The sequence below is a fragment of the Pelodiscus sinensis genome, chromosome 21 (assembly GCF_049634645.1).
Source record: "Pelodiscus sinensis isolate JC-2024 chromosome 21, ASM4963464v1, whole genome shotgun sequence".
NCBI lineage: Eukaryota > Metazoa > Chordata > Testudines > Trionychidae > Pelodiscus > Pelodiscus sinensis.
Window position 1 is genome coordinate 8,706,280 of NC_134731.1, and position 22,260 is coordinate 8,728,539.

The 22,260-nt window shown below is 46.7% G+C and overlaps 1 protein-coding gene across 10 annotated transcripts in view; it reads right to left on the reverse strand.

The window, feature by feature from the left end:
• Positions 1 to 22,260, reverse strand: part of ACACA (acetyl-CoA carboxylase alpha) — a 229,179-nt gene that overhangs the window by 144,662 nt on the left and 62,257 nt on the right. For 5 of the 10 annotated variants that reach the window (XM_075904774.1, XM_075904767.1, XM_075904769.1 and 2 more), the window contains 11 exons: positions 21,623 to 21,773; positions 20,127 to 20,261; positions 19,112 to 19,258; positions 18,424 to 18,612; positions 17,646 to 17,746; positions 16,746 to 16,834; positions 14,154 to 14,278; positions 8,032 to 8,145; positions 6,245 to 6,364; positions 4,520 to 4,609; positions 3,488 to 3,606 (listed from right to left, as the gene is read on the reverse strand). In XM_075904774.1, the coding sequence (XP_075760889.1) occupies positions 3,488 to 3,606; positions 4,520 to 4,609; positions 6,245 to 6,364; positions 8,032 to 8,145; positions 14,154 to 14,278; positions 16,746 to 16,834; positions 17,646 to 17,746; positions 18,424 to 18,612; positions 19,112 to 19,258; positions 20,127 to 20,261; positions 21,623 to 21,773 (1,380 nt within the window). The remainder of the gene's footprint in view (positions 1 to 3,487; positions 3,607 to 4,519; positions 4,610 to 6,244; positions 6,365 to 8,031; positions 8,146 to 14,153; positions 14,279 to 16,745; positions 16,835 to 17,645; positions 17,747 to 18,423; positions 18,613 to 19,111; positions 19,259 to 20,126; positions 20,262 to 21,622; positions 21,774 to 22,260) is intronic. The other 5 variants (XM_075904771.1, XM_075904768.1, XM_075904770.1 and 2 more) reach the window with 1 other exon arrangement.

A 22,260-nucleotide genomic window follows, 5' to 3' on the forward strand; every position in this document is an offset into this window, starting at 1 on the left:
TGTGAAGCCTCTCCCCATGCCCCTATGCCCCCCTCCCCTCCCCCACACACTTCTCCAGGGAACAGGGCCAGAACCTTGAAGTGTCTTGCTTCATATGACCACACGTATGAGACATGGCCCATGGCGAAAGCAGGCCAACCCCACCCAGGGGAGCCACGAGGGAGAGTCCTCATTAACCCATTAAACCTGCTATCACCAGCATGGGAAACCAGGAACTCCTCCCCCACTAACATAGCAGCAGGGGGAGCAACAGAGAGCTGGGTTCGGCTCCACCCCAAAACGAAGAGGAGAGGCACTGCCTTCGGCCGCTGCAATGTAAAAGGACAGGCCTTAGCGAATAAAAGGTAAGTAACCAGGCTCCCGAGCTGGCTCCTCAGACTCAGGGATCTTATGCCTACAGCAGAAAGGATCTAGGAGGTGAGCTCAATGCTACTCAGCCCAGGATCCTGGGAGACACCAAGCATGAAGGACTGAGTTAGACATGAGGCTGTCATTTGCTACAGTCAAATCTTAGCAAGGGGCAGGCCTGGACCCCACTAGGGACGTCTGGACCCCACTTTGGATCTGGTGGGGGAGGGGAAAATCACTCACTCTTAAAAAGGAGGGGAAATTAAAAATCAGTTGGGATCCTCAAAATATCAGCGAGCAACTAAACCCTCCAGTTCCTTCCTAGTCACACTGCATGAAGGGACGAGGATGACCAAAGGAGCAGAATGGCCCCGGTAGGCTCTGAAAGCCGATTGCAATGGACAAAGTCCCATTTCACTGAAGTGTCACTGCTCCAGAGAAGACAGGGAAGGCTGGACACACGCAAGGGGGGAGTCTTTTTACTAGGAGAAAGAACTGCTCCAACCTGAGACAGGGCCAAAACTCACGTGAGAGGCACCATTTCTGTAAGCATGGGGACATAGCTTTGGAAACACAAGCGACGATTCTTTGCCTCTCCAACAGAACATCTAAGAATGGGCTTTTCAGCTCACTTGCCAATAGGGAAGAAATTGGCCTCCTAGTCAACGAGTAACCGATTTCCACGAGAGGCGGAGGATGTAAATGCAAATGAGGAAAGAAAGGATCTAAGAATTGGATTCATTTCTTTCCTAAATCTGTTCTTCCCTGATGACACGAAGCAGCAGCAGGCTTCACACATAAGAATTTGCTTGCAATACCCCACGGAGGAAGGTAATTATCCCCATATACCCTTCTTCCAGGTCAGATTACTGCCATGCACTTTACTTGGAGCCATTCAGCAGCTTCATTTAGTACAGAATACAATGGGCTGGTTACGTTGCCCTACTTGTCTGACTTCCACTGAGTTCCTTAGAAGGTATTGGATTGGATCTATAAAGCCCATTATAGTCTGGGTATTAAAAAGTTTCTCTCTCTGTGCTTTATCCTGGCAATGAAGATCAGCCCAGATTCCAAAGAAGACAGGGCTGTACATCGGGGCACAGGGTGTTTCATTATTTAACAAACAAATAATTCCCGAATCACTAGCATTCTCTTGCTGACAAGATAATTATGAGTGGATCGGATTTTTTTGTTTGTTTAAACTTTAAGGCATAGTTGTGAGCAGTTCACTGTTAGCATTCCATAGCAAATATATAAAATCTGAGCTGGTTTACTTAGCTATGATTAGTCAGATGGGGCAGTGAGGTGGGATTCTCTCTTTTCTAACGGGATGAGGACACACGTGCTACTGGGATCAATGCTTGTGTATAAGAAATTTAAACTCGTTTCACAAATACCCTGCAACATTCTTTGAAATGTTCTTTGCATGAATATTTGACCCAGTGAAATACAACCCCTTGGAGGTTCACAAGAAGCAGACATGGAAAGGGATACAAGCACAGCTGGAGAAAATTCTTTTAAACATTTGATCAAGTATTCATGGAAGGTTTATTGCAGCATGGAGCCAGTTCTAACTTTTGTTGGGGGACCCTGTCACTGGAATTTGCTTCCCCCTTTGGTTTGACAGAACCCAAATAAATAGAACACCAATGGACTGATATATTGCACATTTATCCTTTCTAGTGTCAAATTTCCAACTGACCATGGGCACCCCTTACAAAATATGGGAGATATGAAACATGGACAAAGAGATGCATCGGTGACATGCCCAAAAGCCTCTTACTGCATCGTTGCCATAGGCAGGTTTAGGACGTGGGTTCTCCGTGTTTGCTAGCACTTAAATGGTGCTTCTTTGGCTAGTTTCAACCAACTTATTTAGTGCCTTTTCAACCTCCTGATTTCCTGTTATCTGATATGCTTTGTCTTCCTGGCCTTCTGATGCTCGCGCAACTCTGTACACCGCAAATAGTGTCATTAAGCATTGCGGGACAAACTCACTGCTAATACACAAAGGTGCAACTCTACTGGCAATGGAGTTGCACCTGCTTAAGCCAGCAGCCAAATGGCCCCCATACCAGCATGTGGACTGGGCACAGACGGCCAGGTGCTCTAACTCAGTCCCTACTGAGGAGAGGTTGAAGGACAGGAAACAGGGTGTAGCTACCCGAGACTCAGCGTGACAGGGAGAGATTTCTGAACAACACAGCTCTTCTTTGGGCAGGTGGGAGTTCTCATTCTCCAGCTGACCTTGTCTAATTGAGTTGGCACACAGTACTAGGACAGGGGTCAGCACAGACAGGCAAAGCCACCCCCAAGCTACAAACAGAGGTAACTGCGAGCAGCAGCCAACAGCAGGAAGCAAATGGAGACAGAACAGTGGGACAGAGTATTATAAAACAGCACTAACCAGCACTAAAAATAGCATGCAATTATTTACAAAATATTCCAGAGATGAAGGAAACAGATGAGACCAAATGCACGGCCCATTTGTATCGTGAGTGCTCTGTGCTGCTTGTTGGGGACACTCATTCATTTCAGAGCAAACCAGATTCTGAAAATCACTTCATAAACGTACCGATGGATTCTCAGCGAATTGACCCTGTCCCCACTGTCCAACCCCATCAAAAAGAAAAAAAAAATATAAGGGAAAAGACATTTGGAGACAAAGAAGGAAAACTGCACTGTTCCGAGGGCCTGCTCCCGTTCTGCCAAGCTAGTACAGATCAACAGTGGCATCCAGTGGCCAAAAAGACTCATCACAACCTTTGGATCTAGGGCTCTTTCAATTTCTTTGAGTGAAATAATTCAGAGTGAACTTGTTTCAAAATGCTCTCCGGTGAGGGATCCCTAGTGAAAGCAAAGAACAACCTTGATAATCGGAGTGCTGCGGGATGCTGAGGAAGTTCAGATAATCAAGGTACAATTCAATGATGGCAGATGTGACCCTTTTTTGGGGTGACAGGGACATGAGTGGCAGGGCTTTATAGTTTCATCTTGATTAACTTGCCCATCTTGCTTAAGACCGTTACATCTCTCTCCACTCCTGATCACTGCATTCTGTTCCAGGTTTTCCCTGAGAACAGGTGACACAGCCCTTCATAAACCCCTGACTCCAAAGGTACCTGAATTCACGCCTGACCTGTTTGGATGCGAGGTGGGTAGCATGAACTGGAATTCCACTACACAAGTGTTGTCCTTCAGCTGACGATGCTGGACACTATTCAGCTCATAGGCGATGTACGCCCTTCGAACATACACCTGGTTATAAAGAAACACTGTCAGTTCAGCTAGGGTGGGGTAGCAGAAGAGGAAGATAGAAGAGACACAATGGAGAAGAAGTCACCAAAAAACCAAATGCCTCCCAAATGAATAGCTCAAGATTTTTTTTTTTTTTTTTTAAACTCAAGAAACAAGGAGATCTAAATACTATTACCTGGAAACTGCTAGAACCGATCAATGATCCTGTCTAATGCAGTGGCCTATATACTACACCCTTCAGAGAAAGGCCATAAATTACTATGTACATACATTAGAAATATTATTCAACGAGAGGGATTTCTTCCTGACCTCACCTGATGATTAGTTCCTGCTCTGAAGCATGAGGATTGAGATAAGTGATATGTTATGAAAGAGAGAGTAAGTTACCCCAAATGCAGGAATGGAGGCTACAGTTAGATAAAGGAAGCAGTTCAGGAAACTCACTGAGATACAAACATCGCAGAAAGTTTTCTGGAATGCTGCTTACAAATAATTCAGAGTGCAGACCATTTCATCAGGCAACCACTTCACCCTCTGCCCCTGCAAGGAGAGAATTCATCTTTGAACAAAGGAGACTAGCTGGATCTGAGATTTTGGTTCAGCCCATGGGAAGGTTACATGGCAGACACCAAATCTGGAACTAAACTTCCTCCAAATGTAGAAGTATTTGGCGCTCTCAGTGCAAAGTAAAGCTCACGCTAAAAGTTAGTTTTACTGGCCAGTGCATTGAGACTAACACAGTGCCTGTTACTTCCACAGTGTCGTAGGGATCCTTCATTCTCACCTGCCCATATACTAAAGATGGTCACAGAGGGACCTCGAGACATCATCTCAACAAACAGAATGGAGAAGAGGAGGGGAAACATGAAAAAAGAAAAAGACAATGTTTGTTTTCAAGTGGGCAGAAACATACCTCCAGAGCTGCCATTCGCACCACCTGGTTACTATGGTAGAAAAAATTTGGTAGCACATCAAAGATGGAGGTTTCGGACAGAATGAGTTTCTGAAAGAGATCATGTACAGAAGGGTTTTAACAAGAAAATTATAATCCGTGTCTCGTTATTAGAGCAGAGCCAAAAGTTTCCGCAGAAACAAAATTCTGACAGAAAATTGTTTGAGCACAAATATTTCTGGTTTCTGACAAGTGCTACTTTCCACAGCTCCTTTTTTCATTATTTACATTGTGGCAGGATTTGAGAGATCTGAGTCGGGTATCGGGGTTCCTTTGTGCTAGGCACTGTACAGGTATAACACAAAATGACAACCCCTGTGCCTTAAAGAGTTTACACGGTCTAAATTCTAAGCCAACCTGCTGCAGGAGAAGCCACCTTGCAGTTTCCTAATTGCCTGAAGTCACAGTCTGTATACCACAGAGAAATTAATCTCTTCACAGTTACCAGGCAAAAGGGACAGGGGCCTGTGCCAATACCTCAGGTGAGCATTTGACTGCAAAAGTAAAACACCGCTACATCTAGAGTACAGTCCTACTACAGGTTGAACCTTTCTAGTCCAGAACCCTTGGAATCTCACCGGTTCCAAACCAGAGAATTTTCCGGACCACGGGAGGTCAATATTGTCTAGCAGCATTACCAACACTTCCACCGCTTACTGGGCTGTTAGAGGACACTTAGGGGTAAATTAGAGCTAAATAACAGCACAGAACACTGAGGCTATGTCTACACTGCAGAGCTTTTACAGGATACCTCCGGTGTCCCGGAAAAGCTATGCCACGTCCAAGGAACGCATCTGCTTTTTTGGAACAATTTCTGAAAAAGCAAATGCGTTCTTTCACCATCCTTGTAATCGTCATTTTGAGGAAGAAGGGAGGTGTCAAAAGAGGAGGCTTTTCTGAAATTTGGCTCCATGTAGCTGGGCCAAATTTCGGAAAAGCCTCTTTTGAAAGAAAAGCGGAAAAAGTACACAAATTGCGGTTTGCAATTTGTGTATCTTTTTCCGACTTTTCTTTGCAGTCTAGACATAGCCTGAGAACCAGGACTGATGACTATAAACAAACTTTATAGGACTGCAGGAAACTTGGCCACACCCATGAAAAGCGGACATCCGGCTAACTAAAATCATTCTGGACGACAGAGGTTTCCGTACCAGAGAGTTCTGGACTGGAGAGGTTCAGCCTGTACTGGATGACTTCAAAACTGACAGACATTTTTGTGTTCAGTCATATGTTTGTAAATCCCCAAACCTATAACAGGCTTTCATAAATTACCCCCAGCACCTCAACCCCTGCAGAAAGGGAAATTCAGAGCATAGCTCTGATGTCTACTGCTCAATTTTTTCTCTTCGCAGTAGGCTGCAGAGAAGTATAGGATGGTATTTTTCTGGGAAATTAAATCAATTGTTTAAGGAGGTACTACCTTGGGAGTGAAAACATGTTTTGGAGAAGATTAACAAGCACCCCAAAATCTGCACTAGTTAGTACTAGGAAAGCATATTCTTTCCAGCACGTAGTACTAAACAGGATCCCCACTAGCACCTGATATAGCCTGGCAGTGGTCTCCTCAGGATGAGATCTTCCCCTCAGAATTTGAGCCACACATTTTTGCAAGACAAGGTTTTTGTACAAAATTGGCACCACCGAGCTTAGTGAGGGGAAAGTGAGGAACAGGAGAAAGATTCCTACCGATACCTGCAAGTTCTCAATGCAGAACTGGTGTCCGTACATGTCAATGGCTGACAGGAAGATGGACTCCACCTGGTTGTGGCGCAGCTCGTACGATGGCAAATGGGAGGCAATGAGAACCTGGAAGACAGCAGGATGCAAAGGACGAGAGCCAGAGAGAACGGTTAAGCTGGCCACGATTAGAAGGAAGCGTCGCAAGTCGTTCACCCCAGTAGCCACCACGCTGCCTACCAGGAGAGAATGGTAACCCTGCACGTGTGAACTCTAGGCTCTGCAGCACAAGAGTGATGCTGCAAAATTAAGTCTCATTTGTGTATCTCTCTGAATTGTATTACGGGGTATTCCCCACAGAGAAGGGCAACAGCTTCAATCAAGTTTCATCAGTGCATGCGATTTAGCGCTGCAAAGCAGCCAGGCCTGGGGATTGCCCGACTGGCTGTTAATTGGAAAGCTGAGCTGGCAGGTAGCAGCTATGGGGAGGCCTGCAAGGGAGCCAGCCTTTCACAGTTCCAGAGCAAACCAAGCAGGAGCCACTCGTGCCAACTACTAAATATCCACATGGCAATGATGAGAGGAAGGGACAGTGGCTCACAAGGGAAAACAAAAACACAACAGCAGAATAAAACTACACACAGGGACCAGCACATCATCCCCCAGCATGCCGCCGAGAGGTTCAATGCCGCTGAATGGTTCAAAGGCATGGATACAAATCGGGAGAAAACATAAGGTCACCGAACGGCTTCAAACATCCCCACTGATTTTCAACACCCATGCACAGAAATAAAAGGAGAGCTCCCCAAACGGGCAGGTTCCCTGCTGAAGACGTTTAGAATGGAAATGGAGCCTGCAGGGTGACAGCAGCAAACCAGACTTCTAGGGTTAGCGTTACCGTGTGACAATCGTACCTTCCCACTTCCTAATAACTACAGACTGACCACGAGGGAGCTCAGAGAAAGATCCAGGTGTACATAGGCGATTCAAATATTCATCTACATTGGAATGGTGGAAAGAACGCTACCAAGATTTCCTCCATTGTTTGAAACCATTATTTACAAATAACTCTTTGGGAACTGGAAAGAGACACCCACATTTCAAGCTCCCTTCTAGGCATTTTCCAGTTTGCTACTCTAGGGTTAGTGAGGAATCCCAGACTGCACAGCCTGGTTATACATCCTAAGCAGCATGCATTGGCTCAGCAAGGGAAACCTAGGCTAGCGAGAGGACCATGTGTAGCCCTTCATCTCAGTGAGCCGCAAGCTTGTCGTAACCAAGACAATCTCCAGGGACAGAGAAGTTTAGCTACCTGTACTTGTGGATCTAGAATCTGCAGGGGGTGCCGATGGAACCATAGCAGCACTGTGATTGGCTGCAGAGGGAGCGCCCAGCTCTCAAAGTCAGTGTTGTGTGCACTCAGCCCACACCTCACTTCATGAGCCCTTGCTTTAAGTGCGTGTCACTTGTGTAACACTGGTTGGAAAAACGGACACCGACAAAAACCAGCAGAATCTGGCCACTCTGCACGCAGGCAAAGGTAAACAAAAGGTCTCAGGGGCCACACACAGGACCTCAATGGGCCGCTGGTGGCCCAAAATACTGCATTGGCTTGTTATTGCAGGGTTGCTCATGAGTACTGGGATTTTTTTTTAAATTTCTTTAGGGATCAAAAACCCACTAACCCATCAAAAAGGCCTGGACTTTGCAAAACAGAGGATTAAAATACAAAGCAAGTCCAGTTTTGACTCTGCCAAGCTTGACGAGGTCCCCTTTTGGCAAGGTGCTGTACTCACCTGACGCGCTCGCAGGGCCACTTTTGCATTGGTGGTCTTGCTCAGCTGGGTCAGCTCTGTTAGAATATTAATTAATTCATCTGTCAAGGTGGGGTCTCGGCCACACAGCTGATCCTAAAAAGCAAAAAAGACAGACATTGGAACTGTTGAAAATGAAGACTGCTGCCTAAGTAACTTAGAAAGGAAGCCATGTTCTAAGATACCCTGTTGAAGCTGTGAACATTTTCCAGCACTCATCATTTTACGTGCCTACAGGAAAGTAGACGAACTAGAGAGGAAATGGGAGAGGGCAACGTTTGTTGGGACATCTGAGCGCTTGGCAAAGTAGGGCACTGCATTACACTGCCAACAAAATACAGCACAAACATCTCCCAATACCCAGCCCCAGCTCTGGATCAAAAGTCTCCCCTAGCAACAATCCAGAGTTCAAAACATACTTGACCAGAATGAAACACCTTGCAACACGCAAGGACGATTCGCAAACGTGGCTCTGGAAAATGATCAGAAGGAAAGTTTAGCAGCTGGGGTCACTCTTTACATATTCTGCAGCACCACTTGTACCTTGGGCCACACCACCTTCCGTGGCAAGAACAGCTTCATCTCTGATGTCCCTCTCCTCAAAACTCATTTCTGGCAGTCTCCAGCATTAATCTCCATTCTAGCAATATCTGCTTTTTCACTAGTGCTAATTATACAACCTTACAAAAATCATCAAGAAGCAACAAAATGAATGACTTGATGGTTTCCCAGCAATAAGTCTCTTTCCACACCTTTCCTGGCCCCTTCGTTCTGCTTTCTCCTCTGTAGGTCTGATGCAGGCCCTGAGCTAGCAAGGAGTTCTTTGTTATCCCCACTTCAGAATTGGGACCACATATCGTGAACTGTTTGGAGAGAGACCTTGCCTTTTTACTTGTCTATAAAGGCCACATTGCACCAATGGCATCAGATATGTGTACACACAAAAAAGGAACCACCAGCAAGTAATAACTAGAGTGTGTCAGGCAAACCATTTTGAAAAGCATCTGGATTTACAAAAAGAATAGTTGAAAAGAAACTGCTAGGCAAATTCTAGACCCAAACTATAGGGTAGGAAAACAAAAGTGTCTTTGCAGTATTCATGACCAGTAAAAATTATTCCATAATTTAAAATTCCAATGAGAACAGTGTTCTTTCAACATTCCCCAATACCACCACATTGTGCTAAGCAAAACTGATTAGAAGCAGAAGTGAAATTGACTAGTTGATTTACACTGTCTAAACTGAGCGACTCGCAACAAGGAAACAAACCAACACCAGTAGTGAAGTGCGTAACAATTTAAAAGTTCAGAAATACTGAAAAAAATAATAGAAGTACAGAAATTTGTTTTTATATGAGGTGCAGGTGTAAACACATGCAGAGGTAATTCTTAGCCTCATGAGCAACTGAATAGCTTTCAACGATAAGGACCCAAATTTGCACAATAAGGACCCACATTTTGTAACCTGTGGCTGCCTCTAATATGTTTCTTTTGTACAACTCTCCCAATACTATTCACATACCAAATTAATCATAGGAGGCAAATGAGAGATAAATGGGGATTTGGGACAGAAGCAGCAGATGGTACCTTAGTTTTAAAAGAATTTAAGCACTCGCAGACCCTCTGATGTCTTAAGATCCACAGAATACAAAGGGAAAGGGGGAAATGTCTACATAGTGGGTTAGAATATTTGATAAGCCTGCTGGGAGGAATAAAATTTTTTTAAAAAAAACAATATAAACCTTGGAGACTTGCTAATGAATAATAGTTTATAAACAACTCCCACCTGCAAGCCTAGAGAGTTTTTAAATTGGTCTCAATCTCTCCTCTAACACTCTACATCTCCTTCTCCAGCTTTCTGCCATTTCTAGGAACCTACAACAATGGAACAGTTCAAAGTCAAACCATTTTCATTCAGCTTCACTGCCAGCCGGTAGACTATTGTCTCCCACTAGCGGGGCCTAACAATGAACATCACAGAGATGCAAGTTACATTTATATCTGCAGACAGAGAGAATGTTTTAAAATTGTTTGTACAATGTTTTTAAAATTGTTTGTACAATATAGTTCTGTAGTACTATGCAGTATATGCTCCTACAGAAGCTGGACGCTGGCTCAGACTTAAAAGCTGTCATATGCTATGCTTCTGCAGCTTTGTGGAACCAGTGGAGGTGAAACTCAGACCCTCCTGTTCCAAAAACACAGGTTTGTACCCCTAGGGCAAAAGGAAAATGTCTGTAAGAAGAACAGGGCATATGACACGCAGATATGATGTTCTGATTTCATCCAGCAGAAGGCAGCAGGACACATGCAAGAGCTGGTTTATAGAATTGCAAATCAGGTTTGAACATTTTCTTGAAGACAATGTTTAAAAATGTACAAAAATCTCTTTATCTTAACTTGTGTATTCTGTATATCTGGGTGTCATGCTTCGATTAGCTATCAAAATAAAAAGTTTGCTTACGGGTCATACGATTCAGATAGCATATAACCACCAATAACGGAGATTTAGGTGTGAAGATTAACAAAACTGTTTGGATTTTAGCAATCAAGTATTCAGGTACTTCACCCATGGAAATGTTACAGAAAGTTGGAAGGGGAAAGCAACTACATCAATGAGTGGAGATTGCCCCTCAGTAAGTCAGAAATTAGGGCAGGTGGCCAAATTGGAATATACAATCCTCCAGGGAAGTATCTGAGTTACTTTCTGGGCTGCACCTCTCATTGATGCTCCTGCTTGTCCCTCCTGGTATTGTCATTATCGGGGGGATTTGTTCTATGTAGATGTCCTTCGATCACCTGATGGCACCCGATGCCATGAGTTGCCTCATCAGCAGCTATATAAATGAGTAGAGCTCGACAATCGCGGCGAAAGCCACTCGCCGGCCCCGCACCGCGCATGCGCGAGATCCACACTGTGCATTTATGGACCGCCGGTGAACAGGGCGACCGGCTGAAATCTACTCGCCACGGGTGAGTAGATAAGAGGATTTGTCGAGCCCTGTAAATAAGGATATTCATTTCAATTCCTACTACATTTCAACAAATCCATGAGGAATGAAGGAGTTTCCATCCTGCCCTGAACAGCTACCACTTAGAAGAGTAGATGAAGGCTGCACAGAACAATTATTAAAATAATCTTCAGATCCCTTGTTAATAATGGGTTCCCAGGATACACCAAGTAGGGAACCATTAGCATCAAAATGTCCTGCCATGACGTGTGCCTATGGAAGACAACTTAACAGCCCCAGACAAAGAGCTTGGCAATCTTTAAAATGCCTTCACCTTCACCCATGCATATGTAACGCCGACAGGCAGAACCGAACCACGGACCTCTGGAGCTTAGTGCATGAGCCTCTACAGCTTGAGCTAAAAGCCACCTGGCTCTCAGCCAAGACTGCAGAGCACACTCATTCTCACTCTCTCTAAGTGGTCTAAGTGCAACTCCATAGGACCACACACAGTAGGCATGCAGGTTACATATACACCAAAAAGTCCCTACAACTTGGAAGAATAATACAAGTTGAGATGAGAAGTCTTGTGGTTAAGTCACTGGACTGACCTGCAAGAAATCACAGGTTAATTCTGAGCTCTGACACAGACATGACTGTGACCTTTGGCAAGTCACTTAATCTCACTATGCTTCCGTTCTCTACATGATATGTATACTTCCCTATACCCCACAATCCACAGAAGGATACATTCACTAGCAAGGCCTTTGGATACCATGGTGGCTATGCAAACAGATTTTAGATGGCTTACTAGCTCATTCATGCACGCTGTCTCTGCCTAGCCTGGAAATGCACCCTAAAATATATTTGCTAGGGCTGTTTATTGCAACAGATCCAAGCATCTAGGCTTCCAATATCTCCTTAAGGTGACTATCGGGAGAGGTGAGAAAGGAGGGTTGGAGAGGGAGGGAGAAAAGACAGAGAAAGAAGAATAGGAGTTGAGAAAAAGCAAATTACGTGAGCTTTTCCATCTCCCAGGGAGGCCCCCCCGCTCTCAGAGATTTTCCATCAAAGTGAAGCTATACACAGGACTCTCAGCCTTTCAGACTCAGCTTGCACAGGGGGAAAAATACAAAACAAAAAGTTTCAGTCCCATCCTAGCAAGAAACAATCAGTAGGAGAACAACAAAAATAAAGCAGCTAGCTGGTGTTCCACTGGTGTCTGCCTCTGCTGATTGGCGAAGGCAGTGAGCAAAGCCTCAAACCAGTTCTCTGACAGGGCCTAACGCCTCCCCGGCACCCCCGTGTAATTACACACTTGAGTGACTGGACTCTGAAGAAAATTGAAGGCCTGAGCTGCAAACAGCTGCCATTTTCTCTCTCCATCACACCAGCATGATTACTTGAGAAATGAACAGCCCCGGCTCAAAGCTACTCCAGAATTCTCAGAGGAAATATGGCTCCGTGTTCAAATAATGAGATTCTTAAGGCAAGCGTTACTTACAATCACACCGGGAAAAAAAATAAAGGAATGCCAGAGCCTTTTTATCTTACAAATTAGAATTTAAGAAAGCCAGCCACAGTCTGGGGCAATCATTACTCTTCTGCTTCTCTTAGGAGGGCTGGGGAGGGCGGCCGGGAGGGGGGGGGCACGGAGGGGAGTTGTGCGCTTTGGATCTATTTTTAGTGGCAGAGAACACTAGGTCTTTAGCAAAACAGAAAAGGCAACATTGTAATTAACTTCTTAGAAAGCAAGACTATAGCTGGGGTTTATGCTTAAAATCACATGGGTTTCTAATTCCCCCTCTTTACAGTTTCTCTTTTCAGAGCATTATTCTCATTAGAAATTCTCTTAAGGTTCTGTTTGTTCTTTTTCTATTTATATAGCAAACTAAAATGGGACAGACGATGTTTGCCTTCTTTTGAGGGAAGGATAAACACAGTTTCTGGGAGCCTGGAAGTCATGGGGAATCAGACAAACCTAAAACAGTTACGAAGCCTCCCCCCATTTTCAGTGGGGTAGCTAATTTGCCTTTCTAAATCCTGAGGGAGAAATGGCACCCTTAAAAACTGAAATTCTTCCATAGTTAATAAGCTAGACCAGCACTTAGGGAGGTAGGAAGAGTCTCACTGCTATCTTCAAGTAGACATCTATTGAGACTAGTTCAACCTCAGGAATCTCCCAAGTCGCTATCTACTAATTTTTTCCCAAGATGGAGTGGCTCCGTGGTAGTACAAAGAACACCCCATTCAGCAGTCTCCTTACACATTTGCATAGTGCTTGAACTGAAGCGTAAAATACCTCACGGCCACGCTACCCTGCCTCAGGCCTGATGTGAAGGGGACACCTTTTTGCTAAGAGACTAACTCTGCCCGAAGGGAGAATGCATCTTGCGTCAAGGACTGCAGCCAGTCAGAAAGCAGCACTGAAGCCTAAGAGGGGGCTCTGAACTCATCACCGTGGAAAGACTGAGAGCACAGCTGCTACTGGGCCTATGGGAGCAGAGATATGAGACTATAAAGTGGTAGAGTCAGTGCAACACCCAAGGGCTATCCACTTGGACAGGCCAATGTGTCAGGTCACTCCCAGGACCATGTCTTGGCTAGCCCGGACGGATAACAGTCAAGTCCATATCTGAACATCCAGGACCCCGTTACACCCTCAAAATTGTTCTGCTCTTTGTATACGTAGCAGTGTGCAGCTCTGTGCTGAGATCTGCAAGCTGGCACGGAGTTAGGACCCTGGAGAGCTCCCGGAAATCCAAGCAGCAAAGTAAAACTGAACAAATATAAAAGTGCAGTCGCTAGTGACCAAAGGGCAGCACCTACTGGCTCTCCAATGATCTACGGGAAAAGAATTATTTTGTTTTCCGTTCCAAGTAGACAAAATAAATCACTATCTCAACAGGCCCTGGCTGCAACTGTATTGGCAGCCTGGGCAGAAAAACTAAAAACTGGATGCTCCATGGGAACAGAGCTAGCGTCACAGAGCTGAGGTGTACTGACAGGGTAGAGGAAGGAACCACACTGTCGCTGCCCGTTTCCTTGGTCAGAGACCTGCCGTCGCTGGGCCGAGGGCACTCAACTGCGCCTCTTTCACCAGCACTACATGTTCCCTAACAAGCGAAACAGAAGTCTTGAAGGTGAAACTTACAATGAGCATTGTTACAAGGAGGTTCTTCTTGGTAACTTGAGCGTGCGAGAAGATGTAGTTCAATACAGCATTCATGTCACTCTTGTTCTCTTCCCGAAGGGCAAAGACACACTTGTCATAGTGACCTGCAGTAAGAAACGAAACATGAGAACCCACCGCATTCTGGACAGCCCGTGCGCTTATGAAGTGCCGAGTCCTTGTGGCTAGATACATTGGGATTTGGAACAGATCTGTTAAAATACATAATTTTGGGGAGTCTCAGTGATAAACTTTGGGACAGAAACATTTTTACTGGAAACTTCAGAAAGCCAGATTGTTTTAAGAACAGCCCTGTCACTTGCTTTCGTCAAGTCTCGTGTCAAATCAAGACTTTCTGAATTTTGTCGGGAGGGTGGTGAGGGTTAGTTAAGAGGTTATCTTTCACTTAGACGAACCAGAAAATAACCAGATGGTATGTAAGGAGAGCATGTGGTATCACGAGCATTGTTAAGTCCAAGATTTGTCAAGTCTAACACCACTCCCATCAACACACAAATCATGCTCGCCCCGGACTTGGACCCACGGTACCGGGGATCCCATGAGAGTGGTTGGTCTGAGCCTGAGTCAAACTGGGACCCAGGGTTTCAGCCAGTGGTTCTTAACCTTACTGCAGCCTGCACCCCTTTGGTTCTCAAAATATGTTCTCGCGCCCCTTACTAAAAATCATTGAAGTAGGTCAGTTCTTTAAACCTAAAATAGATCATAAAAATCTGGCATGTCTCGCACCCCCAGAAAGGGCATCTCGTACCGCCAGGGAGTGCATGCACCCCAGGTTAAGAACCACTGGTTTAAGCCTTATTGCATACAAGTGTAGACACTGCCTGACTGAACTTGTGCTCCAGGAGTCTGCAAAAAAGAATTCCCCAATCCCACAGGCTGACTTCCTCTGTCCTTTGGACAGTCAAGCTTGGAGGACAGTGACGTTTTTCCAACACTGAAAACGAAGGCGGAGAGCAGCCACACGCTGGGAGAGTGCTAGGACATCTGGGACATGGGTGGTTGGACTCCAGCTCACATCATGCAGCACAGACACCGAAGCCAAAGGCAAAGCTCCAGGATTCAACAATTCCTAACCTGGAGTTCAAACGAGTGTAAACACTCAATCCCCCTGCTAACTTGAATTCATCTCACCCTGGGCTCACTTTGCAACATGGCCATATCCTGTGTGTATCCCTAGAAAGCTTAGTATGCATAGGGGGCAGGAGGAAAGAGTAGGAAAGAGCATTATCTGCAATAGCTTAAAACCAGCAGTGGTTCACTGCCATCCGGTGACTGGTAACAGTACTGCAAAGCCCACATTTAAATACCGGGCCTTAGCATTCTGCACAGATCTCAAGAGTTGGTTTTTCACTGTTAGAGATGAGCCACATCCATTCTGACATCATACTCCCATCTCTTATCCCTTCCTTTTTTTTTTCTCTTTAAGCATCTGAGGAACTGAGCTGTCTCTCACCAAAGCTTATGCCCTAATTTGTTATAGTTTTTAAAGTGTCACCAGACTCCTCATTGTTTTTGCTGAAACAGACTAACATGGCTACCTCTGAAAGCTTTATAACGAGAACACTGAAAAGTCTCCTGTCATTTTACAGTGGTTCAATGGAAACTATGGATCTCTTACTGAATGTCATGTTCTTATGGCAGTATTTACTGTGCCTTGCCCGCTTAGTCCCGGGAAACTTAATGATTGTTCTGATCTTAGCTACATTTCTTTACACTTCTCAACACACTCAAGTGCTCAGAAGTCAGGAAATAAAACAGTTCACAAATCCATGTCGTTGTTGTCACTAAAGAGCCAAGAATTGACATGTCAGTTTCTAGCTTCAGAGAGACAATTTAGGAGGGGGAAACCTTTAATCATGGGTCTTTGCAGGCAGCAAGAACCAGCAAAAGGCAGCAGACACAGAACATCAAAATAAACCACCTATGAAGGAGCTCAGTGGGCAGAACTTTGCCTGACCATCTTATAGAGCTCAGAAACACACAGTGAATTAATGAATTCAGTCTTGAATTTTGCCTCTTTTCTGGAGCTGAATCACACAAAGTTCCAGCTTGCAAGGTTCCAATTTGGAAAAAAAAAGAGTGCATGAAGGATGTGCACAGTTAACTGATTAAACAGGATTTTACATCCCTGATGTGCCTCATACTTACACAGCTCAATGAGATGAAAGGATCAGAAAGGGACGGATGAAGTTTTACGGGGATACTCACAGCACTGACCCCAAAGGAATCAGCACCACGTGAAGGCAGGTAAGCAGTGAGGAGGAGAGATGAAAAGACATGTAGCAGGGGTGGATGGGAACTTGCACACCCTTAGCCTACCGAGGGGAGTCAGGTGGCTTGACTCATTGCTGTGCACACCTACCTGCCTGTTCCTACCATGGAAGTTCACGCTGGAAGCTTAATGGTTTAAAATAGCCCTCCTCAGCAATGACCCCAAAAGGAAATCTGTCAGGCCAAGTCGAAAGGAGCCATGACGAGCTGGTTTCATATAGAAGACGCCTTGAGTGAAGCCTACAGGAAGTATTGTGCTCCTCCCAGAATTCAAATCCTTACCGTGCTGGAACTGAGTTTCCACCTTTAGATACTGACGGAGCAGATCCATCACCACAGCCTTCATGTGGCCTCGAATGCCGCTCCGATACCTGTAGGAACAGCGAGGGAAGGTCAGGTCTAGCCCCGGAAGATTAAAATGCCAGTGTACTGCTTGTGAAAAGCCCAGAGAGTCAATACAACTGAACACCACAAAAAATATGCACACACACATGCTCCCAGGAACTCATGGATGCTCAGTACAGAGGCACCACACACACAGCCTCTCACACTCTTCACTGCAGTGTGTTGAAAGCACCCCTCAAAACCTGATTTAGGAGGGGGGAAAACTGGGCTTTTGCAGACAGCAAGAACCAGCAAAAGGCAGGCCCAGACCATCAAAATAAATCACACATGAAGGAGCTCAGAACTTTACCTAACTGAATCTTAAAGAGCTCAGAAACATATGGTGAATTCATGAATTAGGTGCTGAATTCTGCCTCTTTTCTGGAGCTAATCCCTAATGCGCACCACACTTACACCCTCAACAAGAAGAAAGGAACGGATGACGAGACCGCATCAGTGTCTATCCTAGTGCGTATCCTCTGTGCACACACTTTTCTCAAATTACTCGAGAGCCTTCGAAGCTGAAACTTTACATGAATCAGGATTGAAGTAGCTCCAGAAAGAGTTAGACTTTTCAGTGTTTTCTTCTGAGGCTTCTACAGCTCTGCAAAAGGTGGGGAAAATACCAGCTGCTTCACAGAATGGCCAAGATAGACTCACTACAAAGAGACAAAGATGACACCAGCCTTCTTGAAGGCAAAGGAAAAAAAATGGCCCACCGCTTTGCTTCGAGCCCTGCAGGCAGCAAAAAGAGGAAAAGGACTAGAGGAAGGGATGGGCTCCGGTGACCCAGCTCACCGTTGTACCAGCTGCACGATACTCTGCGTATTCATGAAGAAGACCTCTCGCTCCGACTTCCGGTTGAGCGTGGCTGCGTGGCTGTCCAAGATGTTGGCAATCTGGGAGAGAAAAAATAGCCACATGGCAACCTCGCTGCTGGAGTGGGGAATGCGGGTGGAGAACATTGTCCCAAGAGCGCGGGATTTCTGCCAGACCAGGTCCACGCACTAGGCCACCAAGCCCATGACCCAGACCCCAGCAGAAGCCAACATCCGATGCTGCAGAGGAAGGCACAGTAACCTCATACTGAGCCAACCCGCTGCGCAATACTGTATATGAGGGAGCTATTCCTCCAAGACCCTGCAGCAAATCAGCTGACACCCTGAATGCCAGAAGCAGTCAATGCCAGAAGCAGTCAATGCCAGGAGACTAGACAGTTTCACCCGGTCATTTGTGCATTCATCCCCCAGAACTGTGGCTGAACGCTAGCATAATTAGGATGAAGTAGTCCTGAGCACATGGTCACGTCGCCACCGAATGGCCAGTCACTTCTGCCACCACAACCTGCTAGCTGTTCACAGATGGAGACACTGTGTTAACTCAAGCACCGGAGAGCTGGGGTTCTGGCAATGAAAAACCAGGGTTCAATTCTCATTGCTCTTCATGGGCTATTACTCCAACTGCCCTCCCTACCAATCCCCCACTTTTCAGCTCAAGCTCAACTCCAAATAATGCAAAAAGTATTTTCCCTCCATCCTAAAGTGACCTCTTTTGCTTTCCCTTTCCAGTTTATTACCTGCTGGCTGGGAAACTGGCAAAGGACCGATGTGATGTTGCTAGCATACTGGGCCATCTCCTTCTTGATAGACTTCTCCACATTGGGCGGAATCCGCCCAGAGACGCTGGTCATGATGTCCTGAAGCTCCAGAAGAGGCAAAGATGGGTCTCTCAGGGTCTTCATTAGCCGCTCAACCCAGTCCTTCACCTGGAGCCACGCCAGGGAGAGGACACATTTGAGGAAAAGAACAAGATGCAATATGGGATTACGGGAAGGGCTGGTCTTGGCGAGGCAGTAGCACAGTCTGAGCCGTTGTTGAGAAAGTGCAGATCAACGTAAGTGGGGAAGAATGTCGAACCACTCCCTTCCTCCATCATATATTCTAACTTGATCCCACGTAAAGCTGCAGGGGGCTGTTTGTAGGGCATGCACCTTCCTTGTCCACTCCTAGTGCAGAACTTAACATAGCTGGCTCTGGAAGCAGAGTGCCCATATTAGGCTGTAGCCCATCTTGTCTCCTCTTCCATTTTGACTTGGGTGCCACCAGTGAACACCCCTCACAAACTACCTGGGAATAGGGACTGGGGAAAGACAGACAGCATATACCAAAGGGCAGTATAGGCTAGTGTGCTGCCTCTCAGTCCCCTGCTCTAACCACTGGGGAAGGAAAGGAGTCTGCCCTCCACCTGGCACAGGCCATCAGTACCTTGTTGCTGAAGTAGGGCTCTGGCAGGCAGTAACCGTTCATCACATTGACCAGATTATCCAGCACATAATGAAAGACACGATGGAGCTTCTCGCCTCGGAGAGCGGTGCTGTGGATCGGGGGTAGTGCGCCTGTGTGCAGGTCAGCCTGTGGACACATCCGACATCAAATGAAATGTCCCCAAGCCTCCTCCCATGCAGCAAGACCCAGCAGAATTACACTTGCCTCTCACCCCACTTCCCAACAGCCTACTGCGCAGGGAAATACTAGACTCCAAGGGGAGGCTCTCAGGATGGAAAATTCTCTTCGACAGCCCCGGGGTTTCTGGTGGATCTCAGTGATTGCAGACCCTTCAATCCGCAAAATAAGGCCCCCAACCAATCTTGGATGAATTCCAGCTGGTAGATGTCAACGAAAGGTTCAGCTAAAGCCAGTAGATACTGCCCTGGTGCTGATAATCTCTCCCCATCTCCCACCCCAAGATGACGGACTAGTATCTGTGTGGAATAGTTCCTTTATCTCCTGTCATTCATGCCCACCCGCTCGCATCAAACCCTCCTTGCCCTTAAAGACCCATGTCTTTGTCCTTTGCCCCAAAGAGGAGCCACTCAATGGCTCCCTCCCCACCTTTCCAGCTTCACAAAGACTGTACCACCTGTCCCAATGCTCTTGAGACAGGGGTATCCACTCCCATGCACGAGAGGCTCCGTTAGCCGTCAACAAGAGCACTCTCTGTCTCCCAGGGTGGTGAGTTTGTGCAACAGTCAATGGTCAAAGGAAGCAAAGGGTGCAGGGAGCATAAGTGTGTTTGAGGAAGGGATGGAGCCACTTAACGCACACCTGGAGTCCAGGTGCTGAGATAACAAGGAATGAGTGAGAGAGAAAGGCCCTGTAGGGTTTGCACTTCCTCCGCCTCTTCCTTCGAGGCAAAAGTCACGTGGCAAAAAGCCCAGCAACGCTTTGGGCCTGTCCCCTGCAGCCATGCCACACCACTATTGGAAAAATCAAGACCTACCTGCTGGACCCTGCTGGGGTCATCCAGCTGCAGTTTGGCAATCACACAGCCCGGGTCCAGCACTGCCCCAGGGCGTTTGACATAGTGGATGCAGCCTGACTCGGCGGCCGTCAGAGTCATCACCATCTTCATCACCTGCAGCAAGAAGACAGGTTACACTCGGATTCCCCTAATCGTTCCAGGTTCATCCGCAGCAGCGATCTTCCATGGCACAGGGAATCTGACTGGGGAGGGTCTTTCGCATTCAGCGATCATCCTGAAAGGCCTGTTGGACAGGTACATGCTGGGAAGGAAACCCAGGAGCTGCTAAGTCCAGCACAGAGCAAGTGGTCAGGATGCAAATTAGAGCAATAGGCAACCACTCAGCCAATGGAATCTCAGCTCTTTTGGATTCCTTCACCTCCAAGAATAATGAAAGGTTCCATGCCGAGCACGCGACTCTGGGACAGCCTGCAACTCGCTGCCACGGCTGTCATATACTAATGGCCAGGAATCGAGGGCAGAAGCTATTGTAATGTGCTGGCTAGCGGACTTGTGCACTACTGGCTTCCAGTGGAGGGAATTAGAGCTACCGTCCGGTGCATCAGGCTCCACAGAGCTCTTCACAGACAGAGATTTCCCTTTAGTTTAAGTGCAGAAGTCTTCTGCTTGGAGCAGAAAGATCTGGGGCGTCTCTGCTGTTGCTGTGGAAAGTAGCACAGCCACCAACAAGAGACATTCGTGGCTTGGTAAGAACCAGTTACAATATAAAGTCCTTGCATAAATAACGTGGATCTAGAGTCGGACGCATTTCTCCTGCACGCAGTCCTTAACAAACACCTTCATCCACTTCCACCCTCAAAATCCACTGGCACCCTTCTCTCTGAAGTCTGGTTTGATCCCTCCCTCTCAGACAGCCCATCCTTTCCCCTGGGTGGCTTGGGAATAGCTTGCCCTTGTCCTCTTTGGGAGTGAAGTAACCTCCAAAGGGGAAGGGAGGTGCCATGCTTAGTTTCCGCTTCCTCATTAACTCCTCTGATCAACCTGATAAACGACCAGTTGATAAGAGCAGACGTCACTCATTGCCTAGTCCTGTCGCTGTGCCGGGGCCGGCCCTGGAGCACTGGCCACTTAGCCCAGAGGAACAGCAAATCTTTTCCACAGCATCGAGGAGACACGAATTGTCCATCTCACAGCACTGGGGTCCATTCCCCTCTGGCCAGGGTGGCCACTAAATGCACTGACTGTCTTTACCATCAGGCGTTGCCAAGAGGTTTTGCCTCCCACTGCTACATCCCTTAAAGCCACCTCTACTCCACACAGCGGCCGTTGTTTGTGCGTTTGACCGACACAGAAAAGGGTGTGGAAGATGGAGGAAAAGACCTCACAAAGCTTTCCACCCACCACGCCACAACCACCCCCTTCTTCCACCAACGTTTCAGAGAATTTCCAAGTGTTCCTGCTCTGCTCCCAGGAGAATCATCTGCAGCCAGCTCAGTCCCCCGTAGCTCTCTTACCTCAATCTCAGCAAAGCACTGGCCAGAGAACACGTGTCCCCCATCCTCCACCACATACTGGATGAGCTTCCCAGCCGAGGGTGAGCGAAGGATAGAAGGATCATTTTCCTTCTCAAACACGCAGGTCTTGTTGCCTATGGTGATGCGGTACCTAGAGAACACCACCACCTCAATGGAATGCCATATGGAAAGTACAGGCAGGAGAAATCCATCATTTCTTCCCCCCCACCCTCAATCCTAGTTCATAATATACAACAAGTAGCGATTATTTGCAATAGGGGCTTGGTTCTTCAGGTGAAGATCTGGGTGATCTGGGCTGGAGGAAGGCGAGGGGGGGGGGGGGTCAGGAAGGAAGCACCATCTCCATACAGCATTGCTTCTTTTGAATCAGTGGGGGAACAGGCAGTGGTGGCCCATCAACACAGGTGACCTAGGCGGTCGCCTAGGGCACCAAGATAAATGGCTGTTGAGGGCTTTGGAGGCGGGGGTGCCGATCACACACCGATCGCGTGTTTTGCCTAAGGCACCAGTTGCCGGCAGCTCCTCTAGGACCGCTCCTGGGAACAGGATGCGGAATCCAATGGGCTCCCCATATGATCCAGTCTGGTAAATTCTATGTCCACCAAGATCGCCACTAG